This window comes from Alosa pseudoharengus, unplaced genomic scaffold (assembly GCF_046254945.1).
Source record: "Alosa pseudoharengus isolate Yale_2024_CS ecotype anadromous, Long Island Sound unplaced genomic scaffold, YU_APseudo_1.1 YU_APseudo_1.1_scf_11, whole genome shotgun sequence".
Lineage (NCBI taxonomy): Eukaryota > Metazoa > Chordata > Actinopteri > Clupeiformes > Clupeidae > Alosa > Alosa pseudoharengus.
In genome coordinates this window covers 7,548,920-7,570,520 of record NW_027468576.1, presented here as the reverse complement: position 1 = coordinate 7,570,520, position 21,601 = coordinate 7,548,920, and the positions used below count along the sequence as shown (strand labels likewise).

The 21,601-nt window shown below is 45.0% G+C and overlaps 1 protein-coding gene across 1 annotated transcript; it reads left to right on the top strand.

Moving 5' to 3' along the window:
* The first annotated feature begins 439 nt into the window (after window positions 1-439).
* Window positions 440-21,176, top strand: LOC143117487 (uncharacterized). Its single transcript, XM_076279235.1, has 7 exons — window positions 440-555; window positions 7,158-7,200; window positions 19,031-19,145; window positions 19,636-19,738; window positions 19,968-20,037; window positions 20,402-20,505; window positions 20,996-21,176. The coding sequence occupies exons 1-7, from the start codon at window positions 440-442 to the stop codon at window positions 21,174-21,176; spliced, it is 732 nt and encodes a 243-aa protein (XP_076135350.1).
* The last annotated feature ends 425 nt before the right edge of the window (window positions 21,177-21,601 follow it).

The following is a 21,601-nucleotide window of genomic DNA, read 5'->3' as shown; positions in this document are numbered from 1 at the left end:
GGCACACAACATATGATTGAATGGGAGTTGAAGAGGCTGAGTATTGTGGAGGGACTGCTCTTTGGACCTCTCTGTGGATTTGCTTATGAATACTAAACATTACATTGAGCTAAGTTGGAAGCATCTGAGGTACTTAGTCGAGATGAATGGCTCCATGTTGGGCAGGTGTAGAGGTGCTTAAACATTGTGTAATTAAATAAATCATGTCCTCTATTTGCACAAACACAGGGGAGTTGATTATGTCAGATCCCATAGTCATTAGCTGCAAATGTGAGGGTTTTTTTTGTTTGTATTTTATTATACATGTATCATCTCATCTTCTGGGGCCCTCCCTCTCTCTCTCTCTCTCTCTCTCTCTCTCTCTCTCTCTCTCTCTCTCTCTCTCTCTCTCTCTCTCTCCTGGTGTAGGTGCTGGGCAGTGCTGGAGATCGTTCCTCAGATGTCAGTGCGCAGTGTGGAGGGAGGAGGAGAATTCAACTCCAGCGGCGTCCTGATGCAGACACGGGGTTTACCAGCAACACACACATTTATCTACTCCAACATCTCTCTAGAGGAGTGAGTACACAAACAAACACCAGCACACATACACACGCGCACACTCAGTCATGACTGTTAAGATGAGTCTAGACCACTGGTAATTCTACAGAGAGGATTGTGTGTGTGTGTGTGTGTGTGTGTGTGTGTGTGTGTGTGTGTGTGTGTCATAGACAGATGAAAGAATTAGATTGCACTCACAGAACCCTCCCTCTGGTATCAAATCTGTTGTCTGTTCATTTCCCCTCCATATCCACGTGAAAGTTTCTCAGCAGTACATCTGGCTATCACATTAACTGAGGACCTAACCTCTAGAAAAAGACCCTGCAATTGTGCTTACATTATTACTGTGTTTTCCAAAAGGCATTTCATTCAAATGAGAGGGTGTCAGCCCCTATCAGAGAACACAGATGTGTCAGACATCGCAGCCCACCCACTTGCATGCCGAACGAGAGCAGATTTAGCTTTGTTCGTCTGGCCACCTTGGTGCTACTCATCCATGCACTGACTAATGCAAATACCAGCAGCGGCAGCTCAGTCCAGTTGGCTCCCTCTAGAAACTACTCTGTGCTAATGAACTGATAGGGTAAAGCCCAGTCAGGGGTTTGCTTAGTCTCCGTCATGCAGTGGATGGTTATTGAAGTCTCTTCCTCAGTGGACGGCTCAGTGGACAGCGGTCTGAGGGATGCTGTTGTTTGGTCTTCAGCCCCCTCCCACTGCCTCTGTGGACTGTGTTCATTCAGACTGGACTAAGGGGGGGGGGGGGGGGCTCACATGCCAACTAGGCTTGATGAGCTGCATAGCAGAGCCATAGTGTTTGTGCAGAGGTCACAGGATTCAGTTCCTTAAGGGGCGGTGTGCAAAAAGGATTCTTTTCTCCACTCTCATGGAGAGAGAAACAAATCTACAAGATAACTCAATTTAACCGTGCTAATATTCTAACCTGCGATGGCTGGTCTAGGAGGAATTTAGCCAGAAGGCATGAGATATCTGGCTTTGACCTTTCGGCACAGGAGGAAGTGCAGGACCCTTTTACGTGACCTGTGACCCATAGCCTATGACCCCATGTCTCCCCTGGGGGACTCTCCGTGCGCTATAAATAGGCCCGTCACCCCGGATCAGGCCTCGGCGGGCTCCAGACCCTGCTGCCTGTCTGCACAACCAGCCTGTGTGGCTCAGACGTCAGCGCCGCACGAACAAGTGATAAAACGCCGGCCGACAAGCATCCCTAAAAGAGAAAAAACGAGAGGGGAGGGGAAACAAGCTCAGGTTCACTAAGATTACTGTATCAGCACAACTCTCCCCTTAGGCTGACTAGATCTGCGCTTCGCCTTTTGAGTGTCTCACTGATTCTGTATCAGTGCAGCACAATGGGGCTGGCCACCTCTGTCAGAGTGATTCTCCACCACTGTTGACTTTTCAGCACCGGAGAGCGACCCTCAAAAAGGGATACACACCCTTCTCTAATGGCTTAATGTCATGTATTTATTTTTTTATCGAGAGAGAGCGCGGATGTGATGCAAATGAATGATAAACATGCCTGTCATCCAGGCAGGGTTTCACAATTTTCCCTCAATATAACTAATCAAACACAAGTATTTATCAGATAAACTGTCACTTGAAATAATATGATAATGTGATTTGTTTACCCCAAAAATTGGCATTTCATTCAGATGATTTGAATAGGCCTGCTCTTGGTAATGCTGAAGACAGGTTGGTGGTAGATGTGTTCTTTAGATAGTGACAGGTGTCTCATCACCACATAGAGGCCGCCTCATGGCAATGTTTATTTTCTTAAAGAGCAACATTGCCCCCTGCTGGGCTCCTTGCACCCTGCAGAAACGATGTTGTGCTTGCCATAAATCCCCATCACCTTTAAATCCTTTTCCTGGGGAAGAAAGAGGATGGAGGCGGCGTAAAGGGAGTCACCAGGGGGAGGAGTGGGGGCCTGGGTGTTTGAACTGAACGGCCCAAACGCGTCCAGAAGCGTCCAGCGCGCCGGGGTGAATGTGGGTTGTGTAAGCTGCTACAGGACTCAGGGCCGTGGTGTGTTGCAGGGCTTTTGGGCTAACGGGAGAGAGAGTGAGAGAGAGAGAGCCGTGCTGGTGTGGTGCTGGGAGAGAGAGAGAGAGAGAGAGAGCCGTGCTAGTGTGGTGCTGGGAGAGAGAGAGAGAGAGAGAGAGAGCCGTGCTGGTGTGGTGCTGGGGGAGAGAGAGAGAGAAAGCCGTGCTGGTGTGGTGCTGGGGGAGTGAGAGAGAGAGAGCCGTGCTGGTGTGGTGCTGGGGGACAGAGAGAAAGCCGTGCTGGTGTGGTGCTGGGGGAGAGAGAGAGAGCCGTGCTGGTGTGGTGCTGGGGGGGAGACAGAGAGAGCCGTGCTGGTGTGGTGCTGGGAGAGAGAGAGAGCCGTGCTGGTGGGCGCACTTGCATTTGGGTGTCTGCGTCTGACAGCACTCCTCGCTTTTTTGACAGGACGCCTTCGCCGCAGTCTACATCTGCCATCCCCACACAGTGGGCCACATCTCCAACACTCTCCCTCTCTCCCTCCCTCTCTTCTTCCCTCCCTGTCAATTCAATTCAATTCAAATATGCTTTATTGGCACGACAAATCATATGATGCATTGCCAAAGCGTTCACAGGAATAGTGATAATTACAAAAAAGTAAACAAACAAACAAACATATACAAACATTACAAACATTTACACTTCATCAATACACTGTGTGTGTGTGTGTGTGTGTGTGTGTGTGTGTGTGTGTGTGTGTGTGTGTGTGTGTGTGTGTGTGTGTGTGTGTGTGGGCGCGTTGCTCAGTGGTCACTCCTCCTCTTTCTGTCACAGTTGTGTATGTAGTGTGCAGCACAATCTTCCTCTTCTCCTAATAAATATCTAATTTTCTTGTGATCTTCGATCTCAAAGAGTTTTGGATATATAGATTGGAATTTTGGATAGAAGTTGGAGCGTATTTCTTTGTAGTTAGGGCAGCTAGTGAGGAAGTGTAGTTATGACTCAATTTCTTTTTTGTCACAGTTCACACAAAGTCTGTTTTCTTTAGGCAACCAGGTTTGCCTGCGTCTGCCTGTTTCTATTGCCAGACTGTGCTTGCTAAGCCGGTATCTAGACATTGTTTTTCTCAAGTTGGTGTCTCTTACAATTGTCAAGTATTTTGCTAATTGGTATTCCCTGTTAAGAGTCAAATAACTTTGTAGTTTACTTTGTTTTTCTGTTGTTTTTGTCCAGTATGTGAGAGATTTTTCTTTCTGGGTGTTGATAATTTGGTTGGTATTTATTCTTTCAAGAGGGGTGCCAGTGTCCTGAGGCTGAATAGTGATGTTAGTTCCATTGGTTGTTTCTTGCTGGAGCCTATGGACCAACTGGATGAGGGGACTCTTTTCTATGTTTAATTCTTGGCTCTTTAAGAATTCTGGTTTAGGGGTCGCTCTGCACTTCTTCCGTACTCACAGAGGTGGTCAAGGAGGGTCCCCAGAACTATGTTTAATTAGTTTCATCTCTTATTTTACTCAACCCTGTGACCCAACATGCCAGTTTCCAGATGCTGGTGCCTCCCAACATTCCAATCCAAATCTGATTTCTGGCCTTCTCTTGTGTTTGCTCCCAAATAATCTACTTTGCTAGTGTCTTCAGAGGTCTATATCTATCTGGTGGCGACTTCTCTGGTTTTATGCTTTATGTTCCCCACTCTTCCTCATGGTGCAAATTCTTGTATTCAGATTGGCCACTGTGTCACTATAGGACTTTTTTTCCCCTGACCACTATGAAAAAAGAATGTGATGAGTCTACAAGGGCCAGTAGGTTGCGAGAGGGAAATGTGGGGCATCCAATTTTCCAGCCAAGCTCTGGAACGTTTTGGGAAATTGGAGGTCAGACGCGGAACGCTTCACACAATCCAAGTTGCCGCCAAGAGGAAGACTCGGGAGATCCAGCAGAGAGAAAGAAATAATTAAAGCCGAGGGAAATTCATCTGTGCCGCGTGAGACTGGGGGAAGTCATGGAGAATGTCATTTCCAGAGCATTACCTGTCTCCATTACAAGAGCCCTAGTTAAATATTTTAAAGATGAGCCTGAAAGCTACTAAGGACTGTCGCTCAGCCTCTCTGTCTCACTGAAAGTCGCCCTTGCTAGGCTGCAATGGATATTAACTGCTGAGGATTGCTTTTAGCCATTGCAGTGTGTCCAAAGACCAGTATTGATATATTAATAACCACAGGTTGTGCTGAAGTGTTTGAGACTTGAGACATCACGCAAATCGGCATGGAATAACTTTTGTACTGAAGTGTTCTCATGTGCTGTAATATGTCTCTCATTGGGAGGGCTGAATACCAGCGCTGTCCGTTGTCAAATACACTTTTAAATAGATCTCTCAGTGCCACAAATACAGATTCCATTCAATCTGCCATATTTACATATTGCATTGTCTGCAGTGGAAGTGTGGGATAATAATTCATTTGCAGAGGCAGGGAAATGTTTAAGAGTTTCTACAGTCATGAATTCATTACAGATGCAGTATATTTTCACCCACAATCTCCAGACTTATGTGAGTGCATGAAAAGCTTACCATTCTCATATGTGGTTGGTTATCACATTTCACAGTTTCAGAGGTAATGTTATTTGTTTTGCATATTAACAAATATTTCAGATGCTGTACTAATGTTGTTCCCCTAATCACCATTTATCCATATCCAAATGCTGCCACAATATAGGCTACTGTAGAATATATACAGTATATACAATGGACTATTTAAGAATAAATTAAATATGACACACAGACCATATCATCCGAATAATGTATACAACACAAATCATATCATCATAATAAGTAATGTGTACAACACAAATCATATCATCATAATGAGTAATGTATACAACACAAATCATATCATCATAATGAGTAATGTGTACAACACAAATCATATCATCATAATAAGTAATGTGTACAACACAAAGCTATATCTGTATGCACCACATATTCCTCATTTAAACAAATCCTTAACCAAGATACAGTATGTTAGATAGATAGATAGATAGATAGATAGATAGATAGATAGATAGATAGATAGATACTTTATTGATCCCCAGGGGAAATTCAAGGTCTCAGCAGCATACATACAACACAAACACATTCTTTAACAGCAGAAAGAGTAATTAAAGTATATAATATAAAAACACAACTAAGCAGTAAGGGCAGTAGAAGATAAAGAATATGCTAAATATACTAAAATACAAATTATACGAACACTTAATACAATATATAAAAATATACAAAAATACAAATTATACTAACTAACACTTAATCTAAATCAATTCTAAAAACAGTATCCACATAGTGGTGATTAATAAATCAGAGGCGCTTGCAATGACTGAGGCAGGGACTGAGCCTGTGATTCTCTGTGCATAGTAAGGTATGGTAAGGTGCTCTGTGTGAATGAGTGTCATGGTGGTAGTGCAATGGTGATAGTGGTCATGGTGATAGTGCAAATGAGTAAGTCAACAGTGCAACAATGCAGAAATAAAGTAAAGTAAAGTCTATATATCTATATATTTAACTATTTAAGAAAATGTATAAGTGTGGCCACAGTTTGGCTGTGGCATGGGGGGGGGGGGGGGTTATGCATATGTGCTATGTTATGTTAGTTCATGTCAAAGTGCAACATGTATGCTTAGTGCCACACAGCACATTTAGACTAATGTTCTACTCTGTTCTCCACCACACAGAAAATCCCCTGCGGTTTATTGCCTAAAACCAACTGTTTTCACTGTGCCTTTTTCCCTCCCCCAAAGCACACGAGTAGCTCTGAAGCGCATGCTAAACGACCCTCAGGCTATGAAGAAAAGCTATTTCAATTTCAAAGACAAAGAAGGGATGGCCAAAAGCAATGGCTTTAAAAAAAAACTATGAAACAGGGCACAGAAAGGGAAAGTCATAGGAGAGGCTGGATTCCAGCAAGAGTACTGTTAGACAGATTGACTGTGATACCGTTCCCTGTGGGCCAGACCTAGAAAGGTTTTCTCAGGGGCTTTCTCCTGATTCATTTCTGTGTGCTTGATGCATGAAAGCCCCGTGGCCTTGCTTACAGGGTTCACATTTGTTTATTAGTGGTGTTAAATATGAAGCTCGTCTTTAAATAGTTACCCAGATTTGCATCAGTGATATCTCTGCACAAATAATGTTTTTGCAAAGCCCTCTCTCTCAACACAGGTCCTTTAACTTTAGAGAGATGCTAGAGGTGGTGTTGCTGGTAGTGTTCAAGCGATCATCAGAAAGTGTTGGTACACTTCAGCTTTCCTAGCAGGACTAGAAATAAGCTTTGAAATCATGTGACTTGCATTTAATATCCTAGATATGGATATATTCAATACATTTTTTCATTCCAGTGTTCATGTCAGCAGTGTGACAGTTGTCTTTGACAGAAATTAGTGTCATGCATGACCATATACATTCTCTCCCACTGGATAGACTTTCTGTCACTGTCACTGTCATCTTTCTGTCGCTAAACGGTCATCTAAAAATTTTTATTTTATTTTTATATCTCTAGCATGTTATTTTTCTTTGTGGTAGTGTATATGTACCAATGAATCTTGTCATAAATCATATTTTTATTCTTTTACAGATCAGAAAAGGCTGGAGAAATTGCTACCATTCCTCTAACTAAGGTAGTGGTCTTGTTTATGTTCCATTTTGATTTGAACCTATAAAATAGACAATGGGTTTCTACAAACCACTCATGTACTGTATGGTGTTTTTTTTTTGTTTAATGGTGTTTTTTTTTTGTGTTTTTTTTCTGTTTAATTCCAGGCTATGCCTCTATTCATTAAAGACCGCTGTTCTACCAAGTACTTCTTTTGTAGCCCAGTAGCACTACTCGCCTGAACGCCTGCGAGGCCATTTACGGTGCCCCATTGAATCACCACTTTTTTTCTCCCTTCGTGTTCCTGTAATTATAGATATTATACATTTCCTAAGCTTTTCACTTTGTCCGCTTTTCAGAAGATGTGCAATCACAAATAACAGAGGGTGGCTGGAATTGATTGTCTAAAAGCCATTTCAAAGGCTTCAGGGGGTGAAATCCCTCTCTGCCGGCGGATGTAACATTTTATTTGAAACCTCCAAGTGAGTTACAGCTCATGAGAATAATTACCTTAGTCACTTAGTTTGCATTTAGATCAGGCCACACTGGCTGTACATGGGGTCTAGTTGGACCACTCGCTCCATGACACCCGCTGTCATTCTGTCTGTCCAGTCAGAGGAACAGTCCTCGTGTGACATGCTGCAATTAGCCACTGAAATAATGTCTGTTTCGGTTCATCTTATGTACTGTGTGTAATGAATATCAAGTGTTGGCAGTGTGGAGCTGCATGTTAATGTGCCTTGTGTCCTAGTATTTCCACACAGTGTAATGCACGATGGATGCCTCACTGCAGCTTGGAAGCTCCCAAAAATGAATAGTGGGAGAATGACTTAAAGTAATGTCCTTTACTACACTACACCTATTTGTTGAATAGTGGGAGAATGACTTAAAGTAATGTCCTTTACTACACCTATTTGTTGAATAGTGGGAGAGTGACTTCATGTCCTTTACTACACCTATTTGTTGATGGACCACCATCACAAAAGGTTCAGTGTGCAGCACAACACCTTACATGTACAAATAATTGGGTTTGCATTTCATTGTGTAGCCGCACCTGCCACCATGTGCGCGTGCATATAATAACACACGCTAACCACCTCTGACATTAGAAGCTGTTTGTGAATACATTTCCTCTAAGTGCGCTGGAGTGCCCCTCTGTGGATTATCCTTCATGAGACTCGCTTTTGTCATCCGGGCAGTGTTTATCATCGCTGTGGCAACCCTGGTGTGAAAGAGAGTTGTTTTTCTCCATTTCGCCCATGGTCTCTGTTCTGACAGTCAGCCTCGCTCAGCTCAACCCCAGCGCGTCGAGGAGCGGAGCGACGTGAATTACGCATGAATTATGCATTGTGAAATATTTCCAAGCATGCCCCTTATGTTGCCGCACTCATCTTAATTTGGTCGAGCGGTTCCAGTCCAGTAATGGCTCTGAACATTATCATTTCAAAAGCTCATAATGCGAGTATTCCCGTAATTCAGCCCCCTCCCCTCCCCGTGCCAGGGTTATGGGAAAGCTGGAGCCGCTGGATCTGGTCCGAGCCGTCGCCTGTGACTCGCAGCGTTTGTTACCTATACTGTACATTTGCCAGCCGAGCGCCCATTGATCACATTCTCATTAGCGGAGTTGCTTACTTTGTCGGAAGTAAAATGGGCCGCGATTTTCCGTGTCAAAAACAGTGTGTCGTCTGTGTTTGTAGGTAGCCGCTCTTATGTTGCATCAAAGGGTACCGCGAGTTAGACAACCCTTCACCGAGATCAGTGGATTGGGTTAGTGATGAATAATTAATCAGACCTTTTGCAGTCAAGTTCTGGTATAGTGCGCTCTCTCTCTCTCACCAGCCCTCTCCTGGCGGCGCGCTGAGAAAACCAGGGCTGCCTTTGAATGGCGCACTCATCCCAGTTGGTAAACAGCACATTTGATGTTGCAGCCTCAAGTTGTCAGTTTTCAAAAGTGACACAGAAAAAGAAAGAAAGGGAGAGAGAGAGAGAGCTAGCTCAATATTTCTGTGATACTGTGGCTATGTCATGGCAGACACTAGTGTGCACTTTATGGCAAATGTTTGATAGTGGAGCCTCCTCAGACTAATGACAGGCATTTCAGTCTGAGTGGATTAACTGTGTAGAGTAATACCAGTTATGGTCTACTTACTTTTAATCCAGCGGAACATGCGTGAGTTCAGTTGTTTCATGCCTGCTATAATCCTCTCATGGTTACCATTCACAGGGACTTATAGACATACATTTAGAGGCACCTTGCAGCACTACATATTTTTACTCACAATTTAATTGTATGTCCCTGATAGTTTCATTTCCAGGGACATTATCCTGTATTTAGACAAAAGAAGCCTGGAATCGTCAGGAAATACACTAGTATATATGTATACATGTACATTTACATTATAATAGGCAATATGTTATACAACTCTTCTCTTGAACAGCATGTTTGCTGATTCCCATGGTCTATGTACATGTATACTATCAGTCATCACCTTATCTCAACTTCTTAACTATCTCATAATCTTGTAGGACTCTTATTGCTCCCGAGCACTTTGCATCAGCACCTTGGAGAGCAGCATACTCAGGCAGGTTCCACCATCAGAGACTTCTCCAATGTATGCACGGTGAGGGAATTTAGAGTTGGGCTTTCCTTTCCTCTAGCTTTGTTACCATGCCAGGGCTGAACTACACTGTTGCCTTGCTGTTGACATTCATGTTTATGCAATAACTGTGTGTGTGTGTGTGTGTGTGTGTGTGTGTGTGTGTGCGTGTGCGCTCGCACATATGAGACAAAGTGAAAGAGAATGCAAGTGTGTGCATGTGATGAATGAGACATATTGCATGTGTTGGTTGAAGTGTGTGGGTGTGTGCGCATGAGTAAGAAACGGTGGGCAGAATGTGAGCCGGTGTGAGTGCAGGTGACACAGGCAGACTAAGGAGGAGCGGAGCGGGCGGCTACACCATCTCTTCTCCTCCAACACCTGTGGGAATAGAATGACAGCAGTCGGTGGCACCGAGGCATTTGATTGGCAGGTGCAAGCGACAGCTCTTGGGGATACACTAACAGCTCACCAAGCATCTCTCTTCCTGTCCCCAATCCACTCTAACACAGTAACACAGGCTGTGTGTGTGTACACAGCAAGAACTAATCAACATTCATCAAGTGTCACAATTGGGATTGTTTGTGGAGCCTTGCTGTTTTTCCAAGCCTCATGTACTTTTAATGGGGCAGACAAAGTCCATCTCAGTATACATATATCAATTATCTACGACCAAACAGGGGTCTTGTGTTAATTTGTGCGATATGTCGTTATCGTGTGTAACACTGTTAGCAAGCAAGTGTTCCAGCTGCAAACAAATTGGGCAAATTCATCCTCACTGTCTGTCGTAATGAGAGCACATTAAGGAATCTGTTTTAACCCAAATGAGTTCTTGGAGCTCAGCGTTGTTTGCACTCACCCCTTGTCCATCCACAACCCCCCCCCCCCCACCCCCCCCAGCCACTCCCGCGGAGCTACTGAGCCGTGGCCGAGGCTGACCGAGTAATGGGTCATAATGGCAGCGGGCAGCAGGCTGATGAGATCACGATTGGTTGTGAATCAATTACAACATTAACTCTTCTGATCGTAAGTAATGACTTAATGTGACTTTAATGGAAGTGTGTGACCATTGTTTCACCCATATACTGCTGATGTGGGTATAGACGCCAGTGCATATTTAAAAGGGGCCATTGAGGGTTGTCCACTTGCCAAGTTGTACTCGGTTTAGTGGTGAGACGCTGCCAAAATAGACGCATTCTCAGTACAGCTGAGGTTTACATTTTCTTTTTGGCTACAAGCAGGTTGCAGTAGGATGATCCCATGCTGCGATTGCTACAAGCAGGTTGCAGTAGGATGATCCCATGCTGCGATTGCTACAAGCAGGTTGCAGTAGGATGATCCTGCGATTGCTACAAGCAGGTTGCAGTAGGATGATCCTGCGATTGCTGACTGGAGTTCATTTGTAGCCTGCGCTGTTGCACTTCCCTCATACTTGCTGGTAGAACCATCAAGGCAAAGTCTTAACCACCTTTGAGAGAATGGTGAGATTAACCATCTGTAATTGACCAGTGACTAGGCTGTAGAATGAATGTGTCTGGTGCTAACCTTGGGAAATACAGAGTCTTAGGTTAATGAAATTTTGTTTAACGATGAGTTGTTTATCGAGTTGTTTGTGTTTGGATGGAGTGATTGGATGGAGAAGTTAAGATGAACAACAACAAAAAAGCCTGACCTTGTACAGACCTTGTTTGTGTGTTTGTGCGTGCGTGCGTGCGTGCGTGCGTGTGTGTGTGTGTGTGTGTGTGTGTCTGTATGTCTGCATAGAAGTATTTTGGTAGATGGGTCTGTACGTAGATGGGCCCAACAAGGTGCAGTGTGTTTTCTGGACAGGAGGCAACTCTGGATAATCCTGATGCTGCTGCTGATGATGATAATGGTCTGTGTACAGTAGTCAAATCAATACTTTTCCTGCATTTCTTGGTAGTTTGCAAGAGAAGATGGCTGAGAGTGAGATGAGATTCTGCAGTGTTTTTGTATTGCTGCACATCATCAAATAATCTCTGATTTTTCTGTAAAAACCGAAGGTCAACCTTAGATAAAAAAAAATGCACCAGAACTCCATCATAATTTGATTGACATTTGGACTGCTCCTAGATCAGATGGAGAAGAGTCTGTGCAGGTTCTCTGTTTTCTCTCTGGCTCGGTGTGTGCCTCTCCTCAGTAAGAATGTGTCAGGTCAATTAGAGGGAGCATCATGCTGCCAGTCATGTATCGCACAGCATTCACTCTGTGTATTACTCTGGGTCAATACCTGTCAGATTCGTTTGAGCAGGAGTTGAAACAGACCGGTCCCATCCATAATTCAGAGGAAGCCTCAAATATCGGGCACCTCATATGGCCACATGGAGTGCTGAGACGGACCTGATTGATCTGGAGGCCTGACCTGCACAGTCAGGGCTCCCGGCTCCTCACACATTGATCGCCAGGCTTGCGCAATTTGCATCTCACACTCCTTTGTCGTGTGTGCCCATCATTACTCTGTTTTGCTGATACCTGATGTGTCAGGGAGAGTACTATTTACTGGTGGTTTTATTTTATTTGTTTATATGTAGAAGAGCACAGAGAATAGCATTGTTTAGATCTTGGATCTTTCATGTTACAGTTTGCAATACAGTCATGATCTCTTGTCTTTCACAGTTTTGTTAGGCATATGTATAAAGACCATGCCTTCAAACTTTGAAACTTGTCAGACAGAATTTATGTGAGCAGTGAGATATTTCTACACAAAATCCACGAGGGCAGAAGCTATGGCATGGGCCCTACAGACAAATCAGTCCTTCAATGCCCCCCTGTATCCAGTGTCATGGCTGTAGCCCAGATGGGTCAACAGCTTTCCTGAGAACTGAAATAAACTGATCCTTCTCATAAACATTCATTCATGTTTCCACAGGAGTAACTTGCATGCAAACTTTGGTGACTTTTCACCAGACAGTCAGGAAATGAAGAGCAATGGGGCTGCAGCAACTGAATTGTACCTTCTCCTCTAAATAAATAATATATGTTCCCACTTACTTATTCAAATATGTTTATGCTCATTCTAGCACTGCACATCTTCATTGGTAGTCAAAGAGCCTCCTCACCAGTGGCAAACTTGAAAGCGAGCGGAAGGCATCTTTGAAGTCCTCCGCTCCCATGGGCCTGAACTTTGGTTCCTTCTCATTCAGATAGAGACGAGTGCTGCAGTAGTAGCAGCAGCAGCAGCAGCAGCAGCCTGTGTGAGGCCACGCTGGCCGTGTGTCAGCACATTCCCGCGGTAAGCGCAGGGTCTCTCTCTTCACCCCACTGCTCCTGTTCCAGCTACACAGAGGACAACTTGGGGGAAACAAGCCCCTACACTTCAGACAGCACAGGCCCCCGACTTCCTCAGGAAATTACCCCGTTCCCGTACACAGCGCCTCGGTTCCGAGTTTCACACACATTCGGAACACAAGCTTTGATGTACAGCGAGCCAAGTTGGGATTCTGTGTGGAAATGTTGAACGATTGTAGATCTGAGGCTACACAATATGGGTAGGGATTATGTAGATGAGAGCGTCATGCTGAGATTTCCCTAAAGCTGGCTACAGCAGCAGGGGGTGCTTTAGACTGGCATGACGACTTTAGGAACAGATTAGAAAACCCGGCATCCGATCCACTGATATTGTCTCATTACTGTAACTGCAGACAATACGTCTTAGATCAGCTGAATATCATTGCCCTTAAAAACACAAAGTTAGTCAGAGATTATTTTAAGGCACTGGTTAGCATCATTACTCATCTGCCGTTGCTAGTTTGTGCGAAAAGGCCTTTTCATAATTCAGACAATAACTGTGACTGAAATCACTGCAGTGATTTTTGTCTGTCACAGAGTGCAGATGCAGAGACTGCAGAGATATTCAGTGAGAATACCAGAGATGGTTGTATAATTCTTTGATTATTTGGGTAGAGATGCAGCCGGGCTGCCAACTAACCAACCAGCAAAGCACTGCAGTGATGACATTATATTCCAATGATGTCCATCAAAACAGAAGACTGAACCAACTTGACCTCCTCTGCAAAACCCATTTTAACTCACCGCAACTGGCACCTCCACACTAGCATTAAAAGAGAGACCAGAGAGAGACTTTAAGATAAAGAGTTATCAGCAAAGCAGAAAAACCCATTCTCCAGACTTTGGTAATGCTTTTTACTGTGGCTTTGTCAGAGCTGTGATGAAACTGATGAATAGAGATTTGTATTCCCATTTTTTGTTGTAGATTACTTGTTTAAAGGGGTCATGCTGCAGAAATTCATTTTTTTCCTTGTTGGCTTTGACAGAAGATATAATTTGATTATTCCCTTCCCTGCCTGTAATGGCATTGCAAACTTTACAAAAGCATCTCAGAGAATGTTGTAACAGAAAAGTGTATAGCATGGCTCCTTTAAATGTTTAATTTCACACAAAATATAAGTAATCTCCTCATTTAAAAAAAATTAAAAAAAAACAAAAAAAAGCAAAATGGTTTCCGAATACACGTTGCACTGTAGGCGTTGAAAAGCAGGGATTCCCATCAGCAAGACATATTTTCATATGGTAAAGGTCAGCCCAAGCTGCTGAAGCAAACTTTTCACCGCCGCTCGCCCGTTAGGGATACTTCGCCGGCACGGATGGAGGAGCCTCTCTGTCTGTCAGAGCTGGAGCGGCCGCTGTTCCCGCTGAGTGATGGAGCCGCACAATCAGAGGTGCACTTTCATTTGGAGCCCAGAGCCGCTGCGCCGGAGCCACAGAAGTGGGTTATGGGATATTAATGGTTTTAAGGCCCTTAATTTCACCTGTGTTGCCATTTATCACACAGCTCTCTCGGCACCATTTTCTCTCCCTTAACCCTAGCAGGCTCCTGTCCTTGTGGGTTGACAAAAATGAGATTCTTCTTCTCTCCTCTCATCTTTTTCTCTTCGTCCCCAGTTTAAAACGCCTGTGTGAGGCTAGATAATTGAAAAAGAGGAGGTCAACATGCGTGTAGCTGTGTGTATATATGTCTCCCTGTGTGTGTGTGTGTGTGCGTGTGTGTGTGTGTGTGTGTGTGTGTGTGTGTGTGTGTGTGTGTGTGTGTGTGTGTGTGTGTGTGTGTGTGTGTGTGTGTGTGAACTCTTCATTTTGGCTGTTGCGATTTCACACAGAGGTGGCAGAAGAGGTAGAGTGTGCTCATCAGCTATCAGCTTGGCTTCCGTCAGGAACAAGTTCTCTAAGCGTGCAGCAGCGCCACAAAGGCCCCGACCACGGCTGTGACGTGCAGACATTATGAAAATAAAAAGATTTCGGCAGGAAACTGTCAAGAGCTAATTTCTCCGAGCCGGCATAAATACACTTGAAAGAAGGGAAGATGGCTCTGTGCTAGAGCAACGCTCCACTAAAGCAAAGCTCTGTGGCTGCCTGCCTCTGCATCTGTCCCCCTTCACTCTCTCTCCCATCGTACGCTTGTGTGTGTTTTGACAGACCTCTGTAAGTTGCAGCCATGTTTGATTCTCTGTATTCATAATGTTTCTTGTGGTTGTGCTGGGAAGTGCTGACAAAAGGTTCCTTAGATCTTCCATGAATATGCTATCGCATCTTTCACCACACTGCCATGTAATGGGTTGTGATATTGTCTAATGTCGAGAGCCGAAGGCTTGCTTGCTGTGCATCAATTGTTGAGAAAAGGTCAGAATTATCATAGTATTAAAAGGATGCTTCCTCCACTGACTGGTACAAGCAGGGAATCATTCAGTCATCAGAGACAATGACAGTGGCATAAATAATACATTTGTGGCTCCTCATGGAAATTAGTTGTAATTCAGTGTGAATATAACCTGACCTGATACAGTACATATCCTAGTGAAATGACACGGTCACTCTGTGAGTTCATAGTCAATCTGATAGAGCACTATAATGATTTAGTGCTGGTTAGTGGTGTTATTGGAGTGATATTAGAATAATGGATGGATGGATGGAGTGATCCAGAGAGAGAGAGATATGGATCATCAGATCGCCCCCTGCATGGGGCCCCAGCTCTGTCACTGTGATAGCCAGGGTGCTTTGTTCACTCACAGCTTGGTTTTATTTTTCTGTTGCTCAAATATCCCACTCCTGCATGGGAGAGAGTGTGTTAAGGCTGTGTGTGAATGTGTGTGTGTATTTGTGTGTGTGTGTGTGTGTGTGTGTGTGTGTGTGTGTGTGTGTGTGAATGTGGGTGTGTATTTGTGTCTTTGTGTGTGTGTGTGTGTGTGTGTGTGTGTGTGTGTGTGTGTGTGTGTGTGTGTGTGTGTATTTGTGTGTGTGTGTGTGTGTGTGTGTGTGCGTGCGTGCATGTGTGTATATATGTGCGTGTGTGAGTGTGCATATGTGAGAATGTGTGGGTGTGTGTGTGCTGAATGGTGGCAGGATATTAAACAATAATCTGCACAGTCCTTTGCCTCAGGGGCATATGGTGAGACACCGCCCTGAGCTAGAAAATTTGTGATCTAATTTAAGGGCAGCGAGGCATTCAGTCTTCCCTCTGTGGACTCTTGGCACTCCACTCCTCTCCTTTCCTCTTCTTTCCACTTCTCTCCTTTTCTCCTCTCCCCTCCTCTCCTCTCCTCTCCTCTCCTCTGCTCTGCTCTCCTCTCCTCTCCTCTCCTCTGCTCTCCTCTCCCCTCCTCTCCTCTCCCCTCCTCTCCTCTCCCCTCCTCTCCCCTCCTCTCCTCTCCTCTCCTCTCCCCTCCTCTCCTCTCCTCTCCTCTCCCCTCCTCTCCTCTCCCCTCCTCTCCCCTCCTCTCATCTCCGCTCCTCTCGTCTCCTCTCCCCTCCTCTCATCTCCCCTCCTCTCCTCTCCCGTCCTCTCCCCTCCTCTCCTCTCCTCTCCTCTCCCCTCCTCTCCTCTCCCCTCCTCTCCCCTCCCCTCCTCTCCTCTCCTCTCCTCTCCTCTCCTCTCCTCTCCTCTCCTCTCCTCTGCTCTCTCGCTCGTGTGGAGAGGTGAGCTCTCTGTGCGTTTCCCTGCTCCGTGGCCTGCGCTGTCCCGGCCACAGTCCCACCGTATGATTTGTGTGCCAGCTGCTCTGGCCACCATCTTAGCTCGTGTGCACACACCACACTCACAAGGCCCATCACTCTCCCAGCCTGAGGCGCAGACCCACACACTCGCACAGAAATGAGAGCCCAGGCAGCAGTGTCATTCGTCCTGGACCAAACAGCAGTTTTCAGATTACACTCAGCATGAGTTCATGCGCTTTCCTCCAGGTTCAAACATTTATTTCGAACTTTTGATTCAGGTTTTGGTTTATTTTATTGCTCTCCCCCGCCCCCCCCCCCCCCCCCCCCCCCCCCAGTAATGCGTACGGTCTTGCATACTGCACAGCGAAACACGTTCTGTGGCGTGGTGACCACAGATTTGCATTCAGCCAGTGTGCGTGATGAAAGAGGTATGGGGAAAGACCGTGGGGAAGGTAAAGATTGATTTGTCAGATGGGATTTCATACCCAGTCCTGTGAGATTGAAACATCAGGTGTCTCTCTGAAGTGACAGTGGATGATGAGATCACAGGCTGAAAAGAGAGAGACAGAGAAGGAGAGAGAAAGAGAGAGGGAGAGAGATGAAGAGATAAACGTGATGGATACGAGTCTGCAGCCATCCCCAAGAGCCTGCACCATCATCTAGTATGCACAATAGCATTTCAGTGTTATGTGATGGAAAACCACTGCTGCACAACGCACGCTTATATTCATTATTCACTATTTGTTCACATATGTATGCAGGCAGATAGATAGATAGACAGATACATAGATAAACAGATAAAGAGACAGAAAGAGAGAGAGGGAAAACGAAAGACAAAAAGGCGCTACTGTACCTTTGAACTTGGTGAGCCTGTGCCTGGAGCACTTTGAAAGATCAGTGTGTCTCTGAAAAACACTCAAATGCCATAAAGATCTGTCCCTGCAGTGAGCGGTGGCCTTTCAAGCTTCACCTTCAGAGTGGCCGCAACCCCCGACAACCTAACGCTCCCTCCTCTCAGCTCCTGTGCTCCTCACCCAGGGCAAGGTGACCAGGGAGAAGGAGGAGAGGAGAAGCAAGGTGACCAGAGAGAAGGAGAGGAGAAAGAATGGGAACAAATGAATAGAAGACAGGAGGAAGGATGGTTTATGTTGATCTGATTGCTGGTAAAGCCTGTCTGTGGACTGAACTGCTCTCTCACACACATACTGTAGTGCTGGACGACTGGCACTAGGACAGTGGTGGGAGCAGGGGCTGCTTGGGAAGCAGTAGGTGAGGACATGATGCTTGGACTTCTGTTGCCACTGTATTGTGCGAGAGACAGTGCACACATTATGATAATTAGTGAATAACCGAATGACCACCAAAGGTCAGTGTTGGTCTTCCTGCCTTCACGTGTCTAATACACCTGAAGTGGCCTTATGTAATTGACTCAGACATGAACACTGGAGTTTTGATAACCTTGTTTAACCCAAACAATGGCGAGCAATGCCATGTGATGGTTTGGATTTCATCTGTAGTAGATCTTGAGTGGCATCTAGTGGTTTACAGATGTTACTGCAGTCGAGCGGGAAAAATAAATAATGAAAGGAATGGCAACTGTTCCGTCTTCTGCCATCTCATCTCGTCATACATCTTGTGAAATGGGTATTACATCATAATGACAAATACAGACACTTTTTATTAACCAACCCTTTTTTCTAAGTAATGTTTTATTTGATATAATTTTACATCCTGTGAGGCAGACCTTTCCGTTAGACGCCAGCAATGTCAGCCCCATGCCACGAGTATACTGAATGTGAATGCTGACCTTTAAAACATATTATTCACCTGTCAACTGTTGAGCATTGTGCTGCAACAAAGCATACATGAGTGTGCTCCTGTTGAAAATGGCTGTCACCATCTGTCACAAACAAATATGTTTGAATTCAGGTCAAAGAGTCACTTTGTCAAAGTTCTTTAGGGTGTATGGGAAGATTTTTCACTTCCTCTTTGCTTGACTGAACTCATTGGTTGTGGGAAAGTTTAATTCATGACGCAGACCTTACTAACTAACAATACCTTTACCAACTAACACTATGTTTCAGCTAAATTTGCTAGTAGAATCAAACATTTTCATGCATGACTGTCTCTAAATTTGTTTTTCCCAATTTGTTTTGTTTTTCATCATTTTATTCACACTAGCTCAGGCATGCTGACATGAATAACAACGGCACAATCTTTTTTCCTCTCGCCTCTAGAAGCCCTTTGTGAGTGAAATGGTTCTTTTTTCTGACGACTTGTTCTTCACAGATCATAACCCAGAAGTACCAGCGCTTCTCCTGGGTGGCTGACCTGATCCAGACCTTCATCGCCATCAGCATCACCGTGTCATTCCTGGTGATGGGCTCGGCCATGAAGCACACAAGTACGCCCCTCTCTGTTCCTCACACACCTAGGGCTGGCGCACGGTACTGTTCTAAAAGTTCTGCAACAGAACACTTTGCTGGCCACATTAATGGCATTAATTGCTAGAAAGATAAGAGGCTAATTATGTTAATCAAAGCCCATTAACATGAATCGGAAATGTTCAATAATGAATAAAAATGACTGGTTTGTGTTGTACTACTAAGTACATTGTTGAGTCACGGTTAAATACAGGTGTCATTGACTAAATGAATCATGCCATTTTTCTCTACATGTGGACATTAAACCAGTCCTTCATAGGAAAGGCAGCTGAACAGCTTTTCTTTTCAATCCTGAAAAGGGCACTTCCAATAGGCATACTCTGATGTTATACCATAGAAAACAGAAGCAGTACACATATTTTGGTGTTTATAAATGTTTCATAAATGTAAAAGGTACAGAGCACAATATGATGCATTGCATGCGTGTTCACTGTGTGTTTTCTGCTACAGTTGAGGGACTTGTAAGCTCACAGTGGAACCTCAAGACGGAGTGGCTGTCTAAAATCAGCAAGTGGACAATACCGCAGTCCCTGCAGTGGCACAATACCAAAGGGTACTTTCCCTTTTTCTTCTCTCGGACATCTCAGGATCTGTTCTGCCGTGAGATAATTTCACAGGCCATTTGTTGCACCCCTTTTTTTGATGATTACTTCTCATACAGCCGGCATATTCTTTTACTTTTCTAATAGGAAAGACTTTCTGGGGCATTGAAATGCTGCCTTTGATGAATGGCTGTGATTTCCCTAATGCTAACCCAACTATCAATCCACTTTTCTCTGCAGTTTATCCAGTGGCTTCGCCTGCTTCCTCGCCTTCGGAGTCATTTTCATTGTGTCTGCTTGTGATCCCAAGGTTGGTGGGAGCCAGTGTTGAGTCTGGACTAGGGAGGTGTTGTATAGCGCAGCAGCATCATTGCTACATAGACCAGGTCCAACAGAAAGCCACTTCCTGTATCGCAGCATCTGTTCTTTAGCTCACTTCATAGTTCACTGCGTTGCAATTGAAATCGGCAGCGTTGTTTTGTGGACATTGCCCGCAAAACACAATAATCTATCTGGCCACAGTGTTGTATAGAAATAAACGATGGTCATGCCTGACCAATTCCCATAAGTGGACAACCCCGCTTCTGCCCCACTGCTGGACACTGGCACTGTGATTGTGTGGGGGTTGGGACGGATCCCTGCTTGTGTAATGTTTTAACTGTATTTTCTCTCAGGGATTCGTGGTGATGCTCGACAAGGTGGTGTCCTTCTCTCTCAACACAGAAGTTGGCCTGTTTATCTTTGTGATGCTGAGAACGTCAAGATCTGAACGCTTCAAGTAAGTGATAAATGATGAATATGCACACTTGGTAAAGATTTCTGTACAGTGTGTGTGTGTGTGTGTGTGTGTGTTGTGTGTGTGTGTGTGTCTAAGTCTAAGTGTGTGTGTGTGTGTGTGTGTGTGTGCGTGTGTGCATGTGTGCGTGTGCATGTGCATGTGTTTGTGTGTGCGTGTGTGTGTGTTGTGTGTGTGTGTGTGTGTGTTGATGTGTGCGTGTTTGTGTGCGTGTGAGTGTGTGTGTGTTTGTGTGTGTGTGTGTCTAAGTGTGTGTGTGTGTGTGTGTGTGTGTGTGTGTGTGTGCATGTGTGCGTGTGCATGTGTATGTGTTTGTGTGTGTGTGTGTGTGTGTGTGTGTTGATGTGTGTGTGTGTGTGTGTGTTGATGTGTGCGTGTTAGTGTGTGTGTGTGTGTGTGTGTGTGTGTGTGTGTGTGTGTGTTCCAGAAGTGGCCCACTGGCCCTGAGGCCCACATGGTTTTCTCTCCTCAGACACCTGACCGTGCCCTTGCCCTCATGCCAGAAGATCTTCCTCCTGCACTGGCTCCTGCCTGTCTACTTCCTGTTCGCCGTGGGTTACGACATCCTGCAGAGCGTTCTGGAGGTCGCCCGGAGCCTCTCCCAGCCTTACCCCCTCCTGCCCCCCCACCCCACCAACTCCTCCCTGCTCTGAGGGACACCATGATGACCCTCTGCTCTAGACAGGGCCAGTCTCAGTCTCCCGAAGGCCCAGTGAGCAGCTGGGTGAGTGGGAGACAAGAGGCTCGAGCACACACCACCACTGTCCTGTAAGACTCCTCAGGGATGAACTGAAGGCCCACAGAGTCGACCCCAGAGCCCAGAGGCCAAATTGAAAGCACAGTGAAATTGTTTTTTTTTTATGAGAAGAAGTGTAGTGTTCCCTGTTAGTCCAGTCATTTTAGGAGAAAGGGTTGAACAAATTGCAACACAAGCAAACTTAACTGATTTTGTATCCTCAATATGTCTTGAGTAAGGGAGAAAAAGCCCCGAAGAATCCCAATAGGGGAAAGTTTAGAAAAAGACCTAAATATACCCTATTTATGCGCCTATACAGTATTTTTCTCACGCAAATAGGGG